This window comes from Chiloscyllium plagiosum, unplaced genomic scaffold (assembly GCF_037043375.1).
Source record: "Chiloscyllium plagiosum isolate Xiang-an unplaced genomic scaffold, Cpla_swu_hap1 HiC_scaffold_50, whole genome shotgun sequence".
NCBI lineage: Eukaryota > Metazoa > Chordata > Chondrichthyes > Orectolobiformes > Hemiscylliidae > Chiloscyllium > Chiloscyllium plagiosum.
In genome coordinates, this window is record NW_028270188.1 from 52,453,079 (window position 1) to 52,473,139 (window position 20,061).

A 20,061-nucleotide genomic window follows, 5' to 3' on the forward strand; every position below is an offset into this window, starting at 1 on the left:
CCTATGATGGGGAGCAATGCCACTGGTGTATTATACTGTAACAGTCCTGTCGCTATGATGGGAGCAATGCCACTGGTGTATTATACTGTAACAGTCCTGTCCCTATGATGGGGAGCAATGCCACTGGTGTATTATACTGTAACAGTCTTGTCCCTATGATGAGGAGCAATGCCACTGGTGTGTTATACTGTAACAGTCCTGTCCCTATGATGGGGAGCAATGCCACTGGTGTATTATACTGTAACAGTCCTGTCCCTATGATGGGGAGCAATGCCACTGGTGTATTATACTGTAACAGTCCTGTCCCTATGATGAGAAGCAATGCAACTGGTGTATTATACTGTAACAGTCCTGTGCCTATGATGGGGAGAATGCCACTGGTGTATTATCATATAAGAGTCCTGTCTCAATGATGAGGAGCACTGCCACTGGTGTATTATACTGTAACAGTCCTGTCCCTATGATGGGGAGCAATGCCACTGGTGTATTATACTGTAACAGACCTGTCCCTATGATGGGGAGCAATGCCACTGGTGTATTATACTGTAACAGACCTGTCCCTATGATGAGGAGCAATGCCACTGGTGTATTATACTGTAACAGTTCTGTCCCTGTGATGGGGAGCAATGTCACTGGTGTATTATACTGGAACAGTCCTGTCCCTATGATGGGGTGCAATGCCACTGGTGTATTATACTGTAACAGTTCTGTCCCTATGATGGGGAGCAATGCCACTGGTGTATTATACTGTAACAGTCCTGTCCCTATGATGAGGAGCAATGCCACTGGTGTATTATACTGTAACAGTCCTGTCCCTATGATGGGGAGCAATGCCACTGGTGTGTTATGCTGTAACAGTCCTGTCCCTATGATGGGGAGCAATGCCACTGGTGTATTATACTGTAACAGTCCTGTCCCTATGATGAGGAGCAATGCCACAGGTGTATTATACTGGAACAGTCCTGTCCCTATGATGGGGTGCAATGCCACTGGTGTATTATACTGTAACAGTCCTGTCCCTATGATGGGGAGCAATGCCACTGGTGTATTATACTGTAACAGTTCTGTCCCTATGATGGGGAGCAATGCCACTGGTGTATTATACTGTAACAGTCCTGTCCCTATGATGGGGAGCAATGCCACAGGTGTATTATACTGTAACAGACCTGTCCCTATGATGGGGAGCAATGCCACTGGTGTATTATACTGTAACAGACCTGTCCCTATGATGAGGAGCAATGCCACTGGTGTATTATACTGTAACAGCGCTGTCCCTATGATGAAGAGCAATGCCATTGGTGTATTATACTGTAACAGTCCTGTCCCTATGATGGGGAGCAATGCCACTGGTGTATTATACTGTAACAGCGCTGTCCCTATGATGGGGAGCAATGCCACAGGTGTATTATACTGTAACAGACCTGTCCCTATGATGGGGAGCAATGCCACTGGTGTATTATACTGTAACAGACCTGTCCCTATGATGAGGAGCAATGCCACTGGTGTATTATACTGTAACAGTCCTGTCACTATGATGGGGAGCAATGCCATTGGTGTATTTTCCTGTAACAGTCCTGTCCCTATGATGAGGAGCAATGCCACTGGTGTATTATACTGTAACAGTCCTGTCCCTATGATGGGGAGCAATGCCACTGGTGTATTATACTGTAACAGTCCTGTCGCTATGATGGGGAGCAATGCCACTGGTGTATTATACTGTAACAGTCCTGTCCCTATGATGGGGAGCAATGCCACTGGTGTATTATACTGTAAGAGTCCTGTCCCTATGATGGGGAGCAATGCCACTGGTGTATTATACTGTAACAGTCCTGTCCCTATGATGGGGAGCAATGCCACTGGTGTATTATACTGTAACAGTCCTGTCCCTATGATGGGGAGCAATGCCACTGGTGTATTATACTGTAACAGTCCTGTCCCTATGATGGGGAGCAATGCCACTGGTGTATTATACTGTAACAGTCCTGTCCCTATGATGGGGAGCAGTGTCACTGGTGTATTATACTGTAACAGTCCTGTCCCTATGATGGGGAGCAATGCCACTGGTGTATTATACTGTAACAGTCCTGTCGCTATGATGGGGAGCAGTGTCACTGGTGTATTATACTGTAACGGTCCTGTCCCTATGATGGGGAGCAATGCCATTGGTGTATTATACTGTAACAGTCCTGTCGCTATGATGGGGAGCAATGCCACACGTGTATTATACTGTAACAGTCCTGTCCCTACGATGGGGAGCAGTGTCACTGGTGTATTATACTGTAACAGTCCTGTCCCTATGATGGGGAGCAATGCCACTGGTGTATTATACTGTAACAGTCCTGTCCCTATGATGGGGAGCAATGCCACTGGTGTATTATACTGTAACAGTCCTGTCGCTCTGATGGGGAGCAATGCCACTGGTGTATTATACTGTAACAGTCCTGTCCCTATGATGGGGAGCAATGCCACTGGTGTATTATACTGTAACAGTCCTGTCCCTATGATGGGGAGCAATGCCACTGGTGTATTATACTGTAACAGTCCTGTCCCTATGATGGGGAGCAATGCCACTGGTGTATTATACTGTAACAGTCCTGTCCCTATGATGGGGAGCAATGCCACTGGTGTATTATACTGTAACAGTCCTGTCCCTATGATGGGGAGCAATGCAACTGGTGTATTATACTGTAACAGTCCTGTGCCTATGATGGGGAGAATGCCACTGGTGTATTATCATATAAGAGTCCTGTCTCAATGATGAGGAGCAATGCCACTGGTGTATTATACTGTAACAGTCCTGTCCCTATGATGAGGAGCAATGCCACTGGTGTATTATACTGTAACAGTCTTGTCCCTATGATGGGGAGCAATGCCACTGGTGTGTTATGCTGTAACAGTCCTGTCCCTATGATGGGGAGCAATGCCACTGGTGTATTATACTGTAACAGTCCTGTCCCTATGATGAGGAGCAATGCCACAGGTGTATTATACTGGAACAGTCCTGTCCCTATGATGGGGTGCAATGCCACTGGTGTATTATACTGTAACAGTCCTGTCCCTATGATGGGGAGCAATGCCACTGGTGTATTATACTGTAACAGTTCTGTCCCTATGATGGGGAGCAATGCCACTGGTGTATTATACTGTAACAGTCCTGTCCCTATGATGGGGAGCAATGCCACAGGTGTATTATACTGTAACAGACCTGTCCCTATGATGGGGAGCAATGCCACTGGTGTATTATACTGTAACAGACCTGTCCCTATGATGAGGAGCAATGCCACTGGTGTATTATACTGTAACAGCCCTGTCCCTATGATGAAGAGCAATGCCATTGGTGTATTATACTGTAACAGTCCTGTCCCTATGATGGGGAGCAATGCCACTGGTGTATTATACTGTAACAGTCCTGTCCCTATGATGGGGAGCAATGCCACAGGTGTATTATACTGTAACAGACCTGTCCCTATGATGGGGAGCAATGCCACTGGTGTATTATACTGTAACAGACCTGTCCCTATGATGAGGAGCAATGCCACTGGTGTATTATACTGTAACAGTCCTGTCACTATGATGGGGAGCAATGCCATTGGTGTATTTTCCTGTAACAGTCCTGTCCCTATGATGAGGAGCAATGCCACTGGTGTATTATACTGTAACAGTCCTGTCCCTATGATGGGGAGCAATGCCACTGGTGTATTATACTGTAACAGTCCTGTCGCTATGATGGGGAGCAATGCCACTGGTGTATTATACTGTAACAGTCCTGTCCCTATGATGGGGAGCAATGCCACTGGTGTATTATACTGTAAGAGTCCTGTCCCTATGATGGGGAGCAATGCCACTGGTGTATTATACTGTAACAGTCCTGTCCCTATGATGGGGAGCAATGCCACTGGTGTATTATACTGTAACAGTCCTGTCCCTATGATGGGGAGCAATGCCACTGGTGTATTATACTGTAACAGTCCTGTCCCTATGATGGGGAGCAATGCCACTGGTGTATTATACTGTAACAGTCCTGTCCCTATGATGGGGAGCAGTGTCACTGGTGTATTATACTGTAACAGTCCTGTCCCTATGATGGGGAGCAATGCCACTGGTGTATTATACTGTAACAGTCCTGTCGCTATGATGGGGAGCAGTGTCACTGGTGTATTATACTGTAACGGTCCTGTCCCTATGATGGGGAGCAATGCCATTGGTGTATTATACTGTAACAGTCCTGTCGCTATGATGGGGAGCAATGCCACAGGTGTATTATACTGTAACAGTCCTGTCCCTACGATGGGGAGCAGTGTCACTGGTGTATTATACTGTAACAGTCCTGTCCCTATGATGGGGAGCAATGCCACTGGTGTATTATACTGTAACAGTCCTGTCCCTATGATGGGGAGCAATGCCACTGGTGTATTATACTGTAACAGTCCTGTCGCTCTGATGGGGAGCAATGCCACTGGTGTATTATACTGTAACAGTCCTGTCCCTATGATGGGGAGCAATGCCACTGGTGTATTATACTGTAAGAGTCCTGTCCCTATGATGGGGAGCAATGCCACTGGTGTATTATACTGTAACAGTCCTGTCCCTATGATGGGGAGCAATGCCACTGGTGTATTATACTGTAACAGTCCTGTCCCTATGATGGGGAGCAATGCCACTGGTGTATTATACTGTAACAGTCCTGTCGCTATGATGGGGAGCAGTGTCACTGGTGTATTATACTGTAACAGTCCTGTCCCTATGATGGGGTGCAATGCCACTGGTGTATTATACTGTAACAGTCCTGTCCCTATGATGGGGAGCAATACCACTGGTGTATTATACTGTAACAGCCCTGTCCCTATGATGGGGAGCAATGCCACTGGTGTATTATACTGTAACAGTCCTGTCCCTATGATGGGGTGCAGTGTCACTGGTGTATTATACTGTAACAGTCCTGTCCCTATGATGGGGAGCAATGCCACTGGTGTATTATACTGTAACAGTCCTGTCGCTATGATGGGGAGCAATGCCACAGGTGTATTATACTGTAATAGTCCTGTCGCTATGATGGGGAGCAATGCCACTGGTGTATTATACTGTAACAGTCCTGTCCCTATGATGGGGAGCAATGCCACTGGTGTATTATACTGTAACAGTCCTGTCCCTATGATGGGGAGCAATGCCACTGGTGTATTATACTGTAACAGTCCTGTCGCTATGATGGGGAGCAATGCCACTGGTGTATTATACTGTAACAGTCCTGTCGCTATGATGGGGAGCAATGCCACTGGTGTATTATACTGTAACAGTCCTGTCCCTATGATGGGGAGCAATGCCACTGGTGTATTATACTGTAACAGTCCTGTCGCTATGATGGGGAGCAGTGTCACTGGTGTATTATACTGTAACAGTCCTGTCCCTATGATGGGGTGCAATGCCACTGGTGTATTATACTGTAACAGTCCTGTCCCTATGATGGGGAGCAATGCCACTGGTGTATTATACTGTAACAGTCCTGTCGCTATGATGGGGAGCAATGCCACTGGTGTATTATACTGTAACAGTCCTGTCCCTATGATGGGGAGCAATGCCACTGGTGTATTATACTGTAACAGTCCTGTCCCTATGATGGGGAGCAATGCCACTGGTGTATTATACTGTAACAGTCCTGTCGCTATGATGGGGAGCAATGCCACTGGTGTATTATACTGTAACAGTCCTGTCCCTATGATGGGGAGCAATGTCACTGGTGTATTATACTGTAACAGTCCTGTCCCTATGATGGGGAGCAATGCCACTGGTGTATTATACTGTAACAGTCCTGTCGCTATGATGGGGAGCAATGCCACTGGTGTATTATACTGTAACAGTCCTGTCCCTATGATGGGGAGCAATGCCACTGGTGTGTTATACTGTAACAGTCCTGTCCCTATGATGGGGAGCAATGCCACTGGTGTAGATAGCTGCTCCTGTGACGATGAGCAACGCCGGAATATGTGTACCCCCCAGTTTGAAACTGAGATATTCTGCCGTGATGCTGTCTGATTGGGAGTTGTTTCCTGAGCTCAGTGAGTCCGTGTTTTTATCAATAATCCCTTTGTTCTTCTGTAGGGATCACATCTTCTCCTTCGATCTGGGTCGAAGTCCCCAGGAAATCCTGAATCCTCGGAACGTATGTACTCATCTGTGTCCATTATTCCCATAGAGGGGTGGGACCTATCTCCTGAAGTTAGGGGGACCTCCATCGCTCTGACCTCATCACACTCCCTCAGCGCTGACCCTCCAACAGTGCCCACTCTCTTGGCGCTGACCCTCCAACAGCGCCCGCTCCCTCATTGTTGACCCTACGACAGCACCCGCTCTCTTGGCACTATGTACTGGTCTGGATCATGGCGTCAGGTTCCCCGATGTTGTGCACTGGATGACGGTGGAGGAGGGGGTTTGAAGTACCGTACATGTGTCTCCAAGGAGATAATGCGACAGCGCTCTACCCTGCATCCTGAGTTCGGCTGCAGTGTCCAGCCGTGAGCCGTTGTGTCCACGCCGAGGTGGCGGGGGGAGGATGTGCGCGACCACTTCGGACTGTGCCAACTATGCAAGACTGTGTTGGGGGATGGGGGAGCGTAGTGGGGAGAGGGCATGGCTCAGCTGGGTCAGGAGTCACGTGAAGCTTGTTTCTCTTCGCCTGCAGAAGGTGCAGTGGAGGACCAAGGGTAGCGATATGCAGAATTGCGCCATGCGAGGGAAGCATCGGGTGAGTGACCCTCAGGACGGAGTGGGGCCTGAAGGGTTGGGGGAGTGAGCGGGTGTATTGAGGGATCGAGGGAAACCTCGCGGGGTTGTTCTGGTGATGTGAGGGGGGGGGGTGTGGTGGGGAGAGGCATCCGCATTTCCTGCAACGTGCCGAGACAGCGTCCTGTGGCCGCGAAACCCCGGAATCCGGGCGGGGAGCGGTTCGGAATTCCCCGAGGGAGGGGGACTTACGGGAGTCCCCTTTCTCTCTCTCCGGAGCGGGCGGGTACTTGCGGGGCGGTCAACGGTCTGAGTGAGGAGCCGGGGCTGAGGCCTACCTGCAGGCCTCGTTGCTAAGGGCCTCGGGAACCTCGTGCAGCCTGAGTGGAGGCTTTTTTTTTCTCGCGCGTTCCTTCAGAGAGGATACGGAAGGGTTTTGACTGAACTTACTTTCTCCCGTCTCCTCCGATCTCCCGGCAGGACGAGTGTCACAACTTCATTCGTGTCCTGGTGCCTCGCAGCGACCGGATGCTGTTTGCTTGTGGGACCAACGCTTTTAACCCCGTCTGTCGGAACTACAAGGTGAGGCGGCCATCTTGTGCGGTCAACTCCTGAACCTGTGTGTAACATGGTTCCCGCGTCACAGCGTGCGCTCTCGCTCACACAGACACACACACACACACGCACCCGGACATTCGGCCCTTCGAACCTGCTACCCCATTCTCTCTAGGAGCGGGGCTGACTATCCAGTTCAGTCCCTCGCTTTCTCCCCTTCCCATCTCTATCCTGCTCCATATCCACGTGTCTATCCAATGACCATTTAAATGCCCTTAAAGTTGGCGATTCTGCTCCTGTTCCAGGCGGTGCCTTCCACGCTCCTCCTGGCAATTGGGGTCGGTCAACGGCCGCGAAGGGGGGAGACTGTACCCCTCCCCTCCCCCTTCTCGCTGTTGAGCTCCGCCCCTCGCCTTCTGCCCACACCCCTCGATTCGGCCTGCACTCTTTCCCACCCCAAGCACCCGGAATCTTGCTGTGCCACACAAAGTGAACGCTGTCTCTCTCTCTCTTTCTGTCTCTCCCTGTCTCTCTCTCTGTCTCTCTGTCCCCCCTCTGTCTCTCTCTCTCCCGCTCTATCCACCCTCTCTCTGTCTCTCTCTCTCCCACTGTCTCTCTGTCTCTCTCTTCTCTCTCTCTCTCTATGTCTCTCTCTGTCTCTCTCCCCCCTCTCTCTGTGTCTCTCTCACTCTCTGTTTCTCTCGCTCTCTCTCTCTGTCTCTCACTCCCCATTCTCACTCTGTGTGTGTGTGTCTCTCTCCCCCTCTCTCGCCCTCCCCCTCTCTCTCTCCCTCCCTCTCTCTCTATCTCTCTGTCTCTCTCTCTCTCTTTGTCTCTGTCTCTCTCCTCTCTCTCTCACTATGTCTCTATCCGTCTCTCTCCCCCTCTCTCTGTGTCTCTCTCACTCTGTTTCTCTCTCTCTCTCTCTCTGTCTCTCACTCTCTCTCTACACTCCCCTCTTTCTCTCACTTTCTGTGTGTCTGTCTCTCCCCCCTCTCTCCCTCCACCCTCTCTCTCTCTGCCTCTGTCCCTCTCCTCTCTCTATGTCTCTCTCTGTCTCTCTCTCTCCTCTCTCTCTTTGTCTCTCTCTACACCTCCCTCTTTCTCGCACTCTCTGTGTGTGTCTCTCTCCTCTCTCTCTCTCCTCTCTCTCTCTGTCGCTCTCTCTCTCTACACCTCCCTCTTTCTCTCACTCTGTGTGTCTCTCTCTCCCCCTCTCTCCCTCCACCCTCTCTCTCTCCCCCCTCTCTCTGTCCCTCTCTTCTCTCTGTCTCTCTCTCTCTCTCTCTCTGTCTCTCTCTCTCTCTACACCCCCCTCTTTCTCTCACTCTCTGTATGTGTGTGTCTCTCTCCCCCCTCTCTCTGTCTCTCTCTCTCTCTCTACACCTCCCTCTTTCTCTCACTCTCTGTGTGTCTCTCTCCCCCCCTCACTCCCTCCACCCTCTCTCTCCCTTCTCTCTCTCTCTCTGTCTCTGTCCCTCTCCTCTCTCTCTGTCTCTCTCTCTCTACACCCCCCTCTTTCTCTCACTCTGTGTGTGTGTGTCTCTCTCCCCACTCTCTCTCTCTCTCCCTCCCAAGATGGAGTCCCTACTGCAGGAGAGCGAGGAGGTGAATGGACAGGCCCGGTGCCCCTTCGATACCCGACAGACCAACGTCGCCCTCTTCGCTGGTAGGTATTGGTGGGGTAGGGGTGCGGAGGGAGGGGCATGCGTGGAGCAGGGTGGGTTGGGGCAGACGGATACTAACAAGAGGGACCCACGGTCAGACACCTCTGCCCTCCACCTTGTCCCCCCCGCCCCTGCCCATCGGGGCAAGGGGGTGTGAGGGAGGGAGGTTGGGAGGGAGCAGGGGGAGAGAGAGAACAGGGGGAAGGGAGGTAGAGGTTTAGGGAGTTGGGGGGTTGCTGAGCTCTGGACTTCCCCCTCACCCCCCACCCCAAGACACCCCTTCCTCATTCCCCAGTGACGGGGGGCAAGGGGATTGCTCGAGAGAGACCGGGACTGGGGGAGACTGGAGGGGGTGACAGAGATAGGGAGGGGGTATAGGGGCTGGAGGGGGTGACAGAGATAGGGAGGGGGTGTAGGGGCTGGAGGGGGGTGACAGAGATAGGGAGGGGGTGTAGGGGCTGGCGGGGGTGACAGAGATAGGGAAGGGGTGTAGGGGCTGGAGGGGGTGACAGAGATAGAGAGGGGGTGTAGGGGGCTGTAGGGGGTGACAGAGATAGGGAGGGGGTGTAGGGGGCTGGATGGGGTGACAGAGATAGGGAGGGGGTGTAGGCGCTGGAGGAGGTGACAGAGATAGGGAGGGGGTGTAGGGGCTGGAGAAGGTGACAGAGATAGGGAGGGGGTGTAGAGTCTGGAAGGGTGACAGAGATAGGGAGGGGGTGTAGCGGCTGGAGGGGCTGACAGAGATAGGGAGGTGGTGTAGGGGGCTGGAGGGGGTGACAGAGATAGGGAGGGGGTGTAGGGGGCTGTAGGGGGTGACAGAGATAGGGAGGGGTGTAGGGGGCTGGATGGGGTGACAGAGATAGGGAGGGGGTGTAGGCGCTGGAGGAGGTGACAGAGATAGGGAGAGGGTGTAGGGGCTGGAGGAGGTGACAGAGATAGGGAGGTGGTGTAGGGGGCTGGATGGGGTGAGAGAGATAGGGAGGCGGTGTAGGAAGCTGGAGGAGGTGACAGAGAGAGGGAGGTGGTGTAGGGTCTGGAAGGGTGACAGAGATAGGGAGGGGGTGTAGCGGCTGGAGGGGGTGACAGAGATAGGGAGGTGGTGTAGGGGGCTGGAGGGGGTGACAGAGATAGGGAGGCGGTGTAGGAAGCTGGAGGAGGTGACAGAGAGAGGGAGGTGGTGTAGGGTCTGGAAGGGTGACAGAGATAGGGAGGGGGTGTAGCGGCTGGAGAGGGTGACAGGGATAGGGAGGGGGTGTAGGGGCTGGAGGGGGTGACAGAGAAAGGGAGGGGGTGTAGGGGCTGGAGGGGGTGACAGAGATAGGGAGGGGTGTAGGGGCTGGAGGGGGTGACAGAGATAGGGAGGTGGTGTAGGGGGCTGGATGGGGTGAGAGAGATAGGGAGGGGGTGTAGGGGCTGGAGGAGGTGACAGAGATAGGGAGGGGGTGTAGGGGTCTGGAGGAGGTGACAGAGATAGGGAGGGGGTGTAGGGGCTGGAGGGGGTGACAGAGATAGGGAGGTGGTGTAGGGGGCTGGAGGAGGTGACAGAGATAGGGAGGGGGTGTAAGGGGCTGGAGGGGGTGACAGAGATAGGGAGGGGTGTAGGGGCTGGAGGGGGTGACAGAGATAGGGAGGGGTGTAGGGGGCTGGATGGGGTGAGAGAGATAGGGAGGGGGTGCAGGGGCTGGAGGAGGTGACAGAGATAGGGAGGGGGTGTAGGGGCTGGAGGAGGTGACAGAGATAGGGAGGGGGTGTAGGGGACTGGAGGGGGGGACAGAGATAGGGAGGGGGTGTAGGGGCTGGAGGGGGTGACAGAGATAGGGAGGGGGTGTAGGGGCTGGAGGGGGTGACAGAAATAGGGAGGTGGTGTATGGGGTAGAGGAGGTGACAGAGATAGGGGGGGGTGTAGGGGCTGGAGGAGGTGACAGAGATAGGGAGGGGGTGTATTGGCTGGAGGAGGTGACAGAGATAGGGAGGGGGTGTAGGGGCTGGATTGGGTGACAGAGATAGAGAGGGGGTGTAGGGGCTGGTTTGAGTGACAGAGATAGGGAGGGGGTGTAGGGGCTGGTGGGGGTGACAGAGATAGGGATGGGGTGTAGGGGGCTGGAGGAGGTGACAGAGATAGGGAGGGGGTGTGGGGGGATGGAGGAGGAGACAGAGATGGGGGGGTGTAGGGGGCTGGTGGGGCTGACAGAGATAGGGAGGGGGCTGGAGGGGGTGACAGAGGTAGGGAGGGGTTGTAGGGGCTGGTGGGGGTGACAGAGAAACGGAGGGGTTGTAGGGGCTGGAGGGGATGACAGAGATAGGGAGGGGGTGTAGGGGCTGGAGGGTGTGACAGAGATAGGGAGGGGGTGTAGGGGGCTGGAGGGGGTGACAGGGATAGGGAGGGGGTGTAGGGGTTTGGAGGAGGGGACAGAGATCGGGGGGTGGTGTTGGGGTGACGGAGATAGGGAGGGTGTGTAGGGATCCGAGTTCTCTCAATGGCCTCATGCCCTTTCTCTCCCTCTCTCCCCGCGCTCTCACTCTCTTTCTCTGCCTCTCCCTCTCTCTCTCCCTTTCTCTCTCTCTGTCTCTCTCTGTCTCTCCCTCTCTCTCTGTCTCTCTCTCTCTTTCCCCCTTCACTCTCTCTCTGTCTCTCGCACCCCCGTCTCTCTCCCTCTCTCTCTCCCTTTCTCTCTCTCTCTCTCTCTCTGTCTCTCCCTCTCTCTCTCTCTCTCTCTGTCTCTCTCTGTCTTCCTCTCTCTATCTCCCACCCCCCACTCTCTCTCTCTCTGTCCAGACGGAAACCTGTACTCAGCGACGATGGCGGATTTCTTGGCCAGTGATGCCGTGATCTACCGCAGCTTTGGGCCTGCCCCCTTGCTCCGTACCGTCAAATACGACTCCAAGTGGCTGAAAGGTAATCTGGAGAGGTTTTACCCTCTGTCTGCAACTCCTCTGGGGTGGGGTGGTGAACCAGAGACCCGTCACCATGATCAGCTCGATAACAACCACAGGACAGGATGGCACAGGCCCTTCGGCCCACCAAGCCTGTGCTAACGCATAAGCCCTTTCAAAGCTGAAACCCTTTTACCTCTAGGGTGTCCATATCCCTCTATGCCCTGCCTATATAATGTGTCTGTCAAGATGCTTCTTAAATGTTTCCAACTCCTCTGGCAGCACATTCCAGGCACTTGGCTCAAAAAAACTTGCCACCTACATCTCCTGACCTCCTTTTGCCCTCAACCTATGTCCCTGGCCACTGCCTTTTCTACCCTGGGAAAAACAGTCACAGAAGTGTATAATACGGAAGCAGACCCCTTGGCCCAACTCGTCCATTACGACCCGATATCCTAACCTAATCTATTCCCGTATGCCAGCACTTGGCCCATATCCCTCCAAACCCTTCCTATTCGTGTCCCCATCCAGATGCCTTTTAAATGCTGTCATTGTACCAGCCTCCACCACTTCCTCTGGCAGCTCATTCCATACACGTACCACCCTCTGGGTGAAAAAGTTGCCCCTCAGGTCCCTTTCCCCTCTCACCCTAAACCTAGGCCCCTCTAGTTCTGGACTCCCCCCACCCCAGGGAAAAGACCTTGTCTATTTACCCTATCCATGCCCCCTCATGATTTTGTAAACCTCTATAAGGTCCCCCCCTCAGCCTCCGACGCTCCAGGGAAAACAGCCCCAGCCTGTTCAGCCTCTCCCTGTAGCTCAAACCCTCCAACATCCTTATAAATCTTTTCTGAACCCTTACGAGTTTCACAACATCCTTCTGATCGAAGGGAGACCAGACTTGCACACAATATTCCAAAAGTGGCCTAACCAATGTCCTGTACAGCTTTAAAGTGACCTCTCGGCTCCTGTACACCGACCTATAAAATATCTTTGTCACCTTGTCAAAAAAACCTCAGCCGTGCTACTGAGACACGACTATCCCAACTCACCAATAAGTCCATGTTGTGAGTAAACCCGTAAAAATCTTCTCCGAACATTACACTACCACTGGCATAGGGGGCTCACTGGCTGCACATTTCCCAGATTATCCCAGATGTCCTTCTTAAACAAAGGAGCGAGGATGTCTTCAGTTCTGGCGTTAATATTGTCTGCAGTTCTGGCATGAATATTGTGTTCAGTTCTGGGGTTAATATTGTGTTTAGTTCTGGCATTAATATTCTGTTCGGTTCTGGCGTTAATATTGTGTTCAGTTCTGGCGTTAATATTGTCTGCAGTTCTGGCATGAATATTGTGTTCAGTTCTGGGGTTAATATTGTGTTTAGTTCTGGCATTAATATTCTGTTCGGTTCTGGCGTTAATATTGTGTTCAGTTCTGGCGTTAATATTGTGTTCAGTTCTGGCGTTAATATTGTGTTCTATTCTGGCGTTAATATTGTGTTCAGTTCTGGTGTTAATATTGTGCTCAGTTCTGGTGTTAAAATTGTGTTCTGTTCTGGCGTGAATATTGTGTTCCGTTCTGGCATTAATATTGTGTTCGGTTCTGGCGTTAATATTGTGTTCAGTTCTGGCGTAAATATTGTGTTCAGTTCTGGCATTAATATTGTGTTCAGTTCTGGGGTTAATATTGTGTTTAGTTCTGGCATTAATATTGTGTTCAGTTCTGGTGTTAATATTGTGTTCAGTTCTGGCGTTAATATTGTGTTCAGTTCTGGCGTTAATATTGTGTTTAGTTCTGGCATTAATATTGTGTTCGGTTCTGGCGTTAATATTGTGTTCAGTTCTGGCATGAATATTGTGTTCACTTCTGGTGTTAATATTGTGTTTAGTTCTGGCATTAATATTGTGTTCGGTTCTGGCGTTAATATTGTGTTCAGTTCTGGCGTTAATATTGTGTTCAGTTCTGGCGTTAATATTGTGTTCAGTTCTGGCATGAATATTGTGTTCACTTCTGGTGTTAATATTGTGTTTAGTTCTGGCATTAATATTGTGTTCGGTTCTGGCGTTAATATTGTGTTCAGTTCTGGCGTTAATATTGTGTTTAGTTCTGGCATTAATATTGTGTTCGGTTCTGGCGTTAATATTGTGTTCAGTTCTGGCGTTAATATTGTGTTCAGTTCTGGCGTTAGTATTGTGTTCAGTTCTGGGGTTAATATTGTGTTCAGTTCTGGTGTTAATATTGTGTTCCGTTCTGGCATTAATATTGTGTTCGGTTCGGGCGTTAATATTGTGTTCCGTTCTGGCGTTAATATTGTGTTCGGTTCTGGTGTTAATATTGTGTTCCGTTCTGGTGTTAATATTGTGTTCAGTTCTGGTGTTAATATTGTGTTCCGTTCTGGTGTTAATATTGTGTTCGGTTCTGGCGTTAATATTGTGTTCAGTTCTGGCATTAATATTGTGTTCAGTTCTGGCGTTAATATTGTGTTCAGTTCTGGCGTTAATATTAAGTTCAGTTCTGGTGTTAAAATTGTGTTCTGTTCTGGCGTTAATATTGTGTTCAGTTCTGGCGTTAATATTGTGTTCAGTTCTGGCGTTAATATTGTGTTCTGTTCTGGCGTTAATATTGTGTTCTGTTCTGGCGTTAATATTGTGTTCTGTTCTGGCGTTATTATTGTGATGAGTTCTCGTGTTAATTTGTGCTCAGTTCTGGCGTTAATATTGTGTTCCGTTCTGGCATTAATATTGTGTTCAGTTCTGGCGTTAATATTGTGTTCAGTTCAGGCGTTAATATTGTGTTCAGTTCTGGTGTTAAAATTGTGATCAGTTCTGGCGTTAACATTGTGTTCCGTTCTGGCATTAATATTGTGTTCAGTTCTGGCGTGAATATTGTGTTCAGTTCTGGCGTGAATATTGTGTTCAGTTCTGGCGTGAATATTGTGTTCAGTTCTGGCGTGAATATTGTGTTCAGTTCTGGCGTTAATATTGTGTTCAGTTCTGGTGTTAATATTGTGTTCACTTCTGGCGTTAATATTGTGTTCAGTTCTGGCGTTAATATTGTGTTCTGTTCTGGCGTTAATATTGTGTTCAGTTCTAGTGTTAATATTGTGTTCAGTTCTGGCGTTAATATTGTGTTCCGTTCTGGCATTAATATTGTGTTCAGTTCTAGTGTTAATATTGTGTTCAGTTCTGGCGTTAATATTGTGTTCTGTTCTGGCGTTAATATTGTGTTCAGTTCTGGCATTAATATTGTGTTCTGTTCTGGCGTTAATATTGTGTTCAGTTCTGGCGTTAATATTGTGTTCTGTTCTGGCGTTAATATTGTGTTCAGTTCTGGTGTTAGTATTGTGTTCAGTTCTGGCGTTAATATTGTGTTCAGTTCTGGCGTTAATATTGTGTTCTGTTCTGGCGTTAATATTGTATTCAGTTCTGGTGTTATTATTGTGTTCAGTTCTGGCGTTAATATTGTGTTCAGTTCTGGCGTTAATATTGTGTTCTGTTCTGGCATTAATATTGTGTTCAGTTCTGGCGTTAATATTGTGTTCTGTTCTGGCGTTAATATTGTGTTCAGTTCTGGTGTTAGTATTGTATTCAGTTCTGGCGTTAATATTGTGTTCAGTTCAGGTGTTCGTATTGTGTTCAGTTCTGGCGTTAATATTGTGTTCAGTTCTGGTGTTAATATTGTGTTCAGTTCTGGCGTTAATATTGTGTTCAGTTCTGGCATTAATATTGTGTTCAGTTCTGGCGTTAATATTGTGTTCAGTTCTGGTGATAGTATTGTGTTCAGTTCTGGCGTTAATATTGTGTTCAGTTCTGGTGTTAATATTGTGTTCAGTTCTGGCATTAATATAGTGTTCTGTTCTGGCGTTATTATTGTGTTCAGTTCTGGCGTTAATATTGTGTTCAGTACTGGCGTTAATATTGTGTTCAGTTCTGGCATTAATATTGTGTTCTGTTCTGGCATTAATATTGTGTTCAGTTCTGGCGTTAATATTGTGTTCTGTTCTGGCGTTAATATTGTATTCAGTTCTGGTGTTAGTATTGTGTTCAGTTCTGGCGTTAATATTATGTTCCGTTCTGGCGTTAATATTGTATTCAGTTCTGGTGTTAGTATTGTGTTCTGTTCTGGCGTTAATATTGTGTTCAGTTCTGGCGTTAATATTGTGTTCTGTTCTGGTGTTAATATTGTGTTCTGTTCTGGCGTTAATATTGTGTTCAGTTCTGGTGTTAATATTGTGCTCAGTTCTGGCGTTAATATTGTGCTCAGTTCTGGCATTAATATTGTGATCAGTTCTGGTGTTAATATTGTGTTCAGTTCTGGCGTTAATATTGTGCTCAGTTCTGGCGTTAATATTGTGCTCAGTTCTGGCGTTAATATTGTGTTCAATTCTGGTGTTAATATTGTGCTCAGTTCTGGCGTTAATATTGTGTTCAGTTCTGGCGTTAATATTGTGTTCAGTTCTGGCGTTAATATTGTGCTCAGTTCTGGCGTTAATATTGTGTTCAGTTCTGGTGTTAATATTGTGCTCGGTTCTGGTGTTAACATTGTGTTCTGTTCTGGCGTGAATATTGTGTTCCGTTCTGCATTAATATTGTGTTCGGTTCTGGCGTTAATATTGTGTTCAGTTCTGGCGTTAATATTGTGTTCAGTTCTGGGGTTAATATTGTGTTTAGTTCTGGCATTAATATTGTGTTCAGTTCTGGCGTTAATATTGTGTTCAGTTCTGGCATGAATATTGTGTTCAGTTCTGGCGTTAATATTGTGTTTAGTTCTGGCATTAATATTGTGTTCGGTTCTGGCGTTAATATTGTGTTCAGTTCTTGCATGAATATTGTGTTCACTTCTGGTGTTAATATTGTGTTTAGTTCTGGCGTTAATATTGTGTTCAGTTCTGGTGTTAATATTGTGTTCGGTTCTGGCGTTAATATTGTGTTCAGTTCTGGCGTTAACATTGTGTTCAGTTCTGGTGTTAATATTGTGTTCAGTTCTGGCGTTAATATTGTGTTCAGTTCTGGCGTTAGTATTGTGTTCAGTTCTGGGGTTAATATTGTGTTCAGTTCTGGTGTTAATATTGTGTTCCGTTCTGGCATTAATATTGTGTTCGGTTCCGGCGTTAATATTGTGTTCCGTTCTGGCGTTAATATTGTGTTCCGTTCTGGTGTTAATATTGTGTTCAGTTCTGGCGTTAATATTGTGTTCAGTTCTGGCGTTAATATTGTGTTCGGTTCCGGCGTTAATATTGTGTTCCGTTCTGGCGTTAATATTGTGTTCCGTTCTGGTGTTAATATTGTGTTCAGTTCTGGCGTTAATATTGTGTTCAGTTCTGGCATTAATATTGTGTTCGGTTCCGGCGTTAATATTGTGGTCCGTTCTGGCGTTAATATTGTGTTCCGTTCTGGTGTTAATATTGTGTTCAGTTCTGGCATTAATATTGTGTTCGGTTCCGGCGTTAATATTGTGTTCCGTTCTGGCGTTAATATTGTGTTCCGTTCTGGTGTTAATATTGTGTTCAGTTCTGGCGTTAATATTGTGTTCGGTTCTGGCGTTAATGTTGTGTTCAGTTCTGGCATTAATATTGTGTTCAGTTCTGGCGTTAATATTGTGTTCAGTTCTGACGTTAATATTGTGTTCAGTTCTGGCGTTAATATTGTGTTCAGTTCTGGTGTTAAAATTGTGTTCTGTTCTGGCGTTAATATTGTGTTCAGTTCTGGCGTTAATATTGTGTTCAGTTCTGGCGTTAATATTGTGTTCTGTTCTGGCGTTAATATTGTGTTCTGTTCTGGCGTTAATATTGTGTTCTGTTCTGGCGTTATTATTGTGATGAGTTCTCGTGTTAATTTGTGCTCAGTTCTGGCGTTCATCTTGTGTTCCGTTCTGGCATTAATATTGTGTTCAGTTCTGGCGTTAATATTGTGTTCAGTTCAGGCGTTAATATTGTGTTCAGTTCTGGTGTTAAAATTGTGATCAGTTCTGGCGTTAACATTGTGTTCCGTTCTGGCATTAATATTGTGTTCAGTTCTGGCGTGAATATTGTGTTCAGTTCTGGCGTGAATATTGTGTTCAGTTCTGGCGTGAATATTGTGTTCATTTCTGGTGTTAATATTGTGTTCATTTCTGGCGTTAATATTGTGTTCAGTTCTGGCGTTAATATTGTGTTCTGTTCTGGCGTTAATATTGTGTTCAGTTCTAGTGTTAATATTGTGTTCAGTTCTGGCGTTAATATTGTGTTCAGTCTGGCATTAATATTGTGTTCAGTTCTAGTGTTAATATTGTGTTCAGTTCTGGCGTTAATATTGTGTTCTGTTCTGGCGTTAATATTGTGTTCAGTTCTGGCATTAATATTGTGTTCTGTTCTGGCGTTAATATTGTGTTCAGTTCTGGCGTTACTATTGTGTTCTGTTCTGGCGTTAATATTGTTTTCAGTTCTGGTGTTAATATTGTGTTCTGTTCTGGCGTTAATATTGTGTTCAGTTCTGGCGTTAATATTGTGTTCTGTTCTGGCATTAATATTGTGTTCAGTTCTGGCATTAATATTGTGTTCTGTTCTGGCGTTAATATTGTGTTCAGTTCTGGTGTTAGTATTGTATTCAGTTCTGGCGTTAATATTGTGTTCAGTTCAGGTGTTAGTATTGTGTTCAGTTCTGGCGTTAATATTGTGTTCAGTTCTGGTGTTAATATTGTGTTCAGTTCTGGTGTTAATATTGTGTTCAGTTCTGGCATTAATATTGTGTTCAGTTGTGGCGTTAATATTGTGTTCAGTTCTGGTGATAGTATTGTGTTCAGTTCTGGCGTTAATATTGTGTTCTGTTCTGGCGTTAATATTGTGTTCTGTTCTGGCGTTAATATTGTGTACAGTTCTGGCGTTACTATTGTGTTCTGTTCTGGCGGAAATATTGTGTTCAGTTCTGGTGTTAGTATTGTGTTCAGTTCTGGCGTTAATATTGTGTTCTGTTCTGGCGTTAATATTGTGTTCAGTTCTGGTGTTATTATTGTGTTCAGTTCTGGCGTTAATATTGTGTTCAGTTCTGGCGTTAATATTGTGTTCTGTTCTGGCATTAATATTGTGTTCAGTTCTGGCGTTAATATTGTGTTCTGTTCTGGCGTTAATATTGTGTTCAGTTCTGGTGTTAGTATTGTATTCAGTTCTGGCGTTAATATTGTGTTCAGTTCAGGTGTTAGTATTGTGTTCAGTTCTGGCGTTAATATTGTGTTCAGTTCTGGTGTTAATATTGTGTTCTGTTCTGGCATTAATATTGTGTTCAGTTCTGGCGTTAATATTGTGTTCTGTTCTGGCGTTAATATTGTGTTCAGTTCTGGTGTTAGTATTGTATTCAGTTCTGGCGTTAATATTGTGTTCAGTTCAGGTGTTAGTATTGTGTTCAGTTCTGGCGTTAATATTGTGTTCAGTTCTGGCGTTAATATTGTGTTCAGTTCTGGTGATAGTATTGTGTTCAGTTCTGGCGTTAATATTGTGTTCAGTTCTGGTGTTAATATTGTGTTCAGTTCTGGCATTAATATAGTGTTCTGTTCTGGCATTAATATTGTGTTCTGTTCTGGCATTAATATTGTGTTCAGTTCTGGCGTTAATATTGTGTTCTGTTCTGGCGTTAATATTGTATTCAGTTCTGGTGTTAGTATTGTGTTCAGTTCTGGCGTTAATATTATGTTCCGTTCTGGCGTTAATATTGTGTTCTGTTCTGGCGTTAATATTGTGTTCAGTTCTGGCGTTAATATTGTGTTCAGTTCTGGCGTTAATATTGTGTTCTGTTCTGGCGTTAATATTGTGTTCAGTTCTGGTGTTAATATTGTGTTCAGTTCTGGCGTTAATATTGTGCTCAGTTCTGGCGTTAATATTGTGTTCAGTTCTGGTGTTAATATTGTGCTCAGTTCTGGCGTTAATATTGTGTTCAGTTCTGGCGTTAATATTGTGTTCAGTTCTGGCGTTAATATTGTGCTCAGTTCTGGCGTTAATATTGTGTTCAGTTCTGGTGTTAATATTGTGCTCAGTTCTGGTGTTAAAATTGTGTTCTGTTCTGGCGTGAAAATTGTGTTCCGTTCTGGCATTAATATTGTGTTCAGTTCTTGCATGAATATTGTGTTCACTTCTGGTGTTAATATTGTGTTTAGTTCTGGCATTAATATTGTGTTCGGTTCTGGCGTTAATATTGTGTTCAGTTCTGGCGTTAATATTGTGTTCAGTTCTGGTGTTAATATTGTGTTCAGTTCTGGCGTTAATATTGTGTTCAGTTC

General features: G+C 47.2%; 1 protein-coding gene across 1 annotated transcript in view; it reads left to right on the forward strand.

The window, feature by feature from the left end:
• Positions 1-11,975, forward strand: part of LOC122545367 (semaphorin-6D-like) — a 133,561-nt gene extending 121,586 nt beyond the window's left edge. Inside the window, exons 4-8 of the mRNA XM_087985111.1 lie at positions 6,097-6,157; positions 6,677-6,739; positions 7,198-7,299; positions 8,851-8,941; positions 11,716-11,975. Coding sequence (XP_087841237.1) covers positions 6,097-6,157; positions 6,677-6,739; positions 7,198-7,299; positions 8,851-8,941; positions 11,716-11,975 — 577 coding nt within the window. The remainder of the gene's footprint in view (positions 1-6,096; positions 6,158-6,676; positions 6,740-7,197; positions 7,300-8,850; positions 8,942-11,715) is intronic.
• The last annotated feature ends 8,086 nt before the right edge of the window (positions 11,976-20,061 follow it).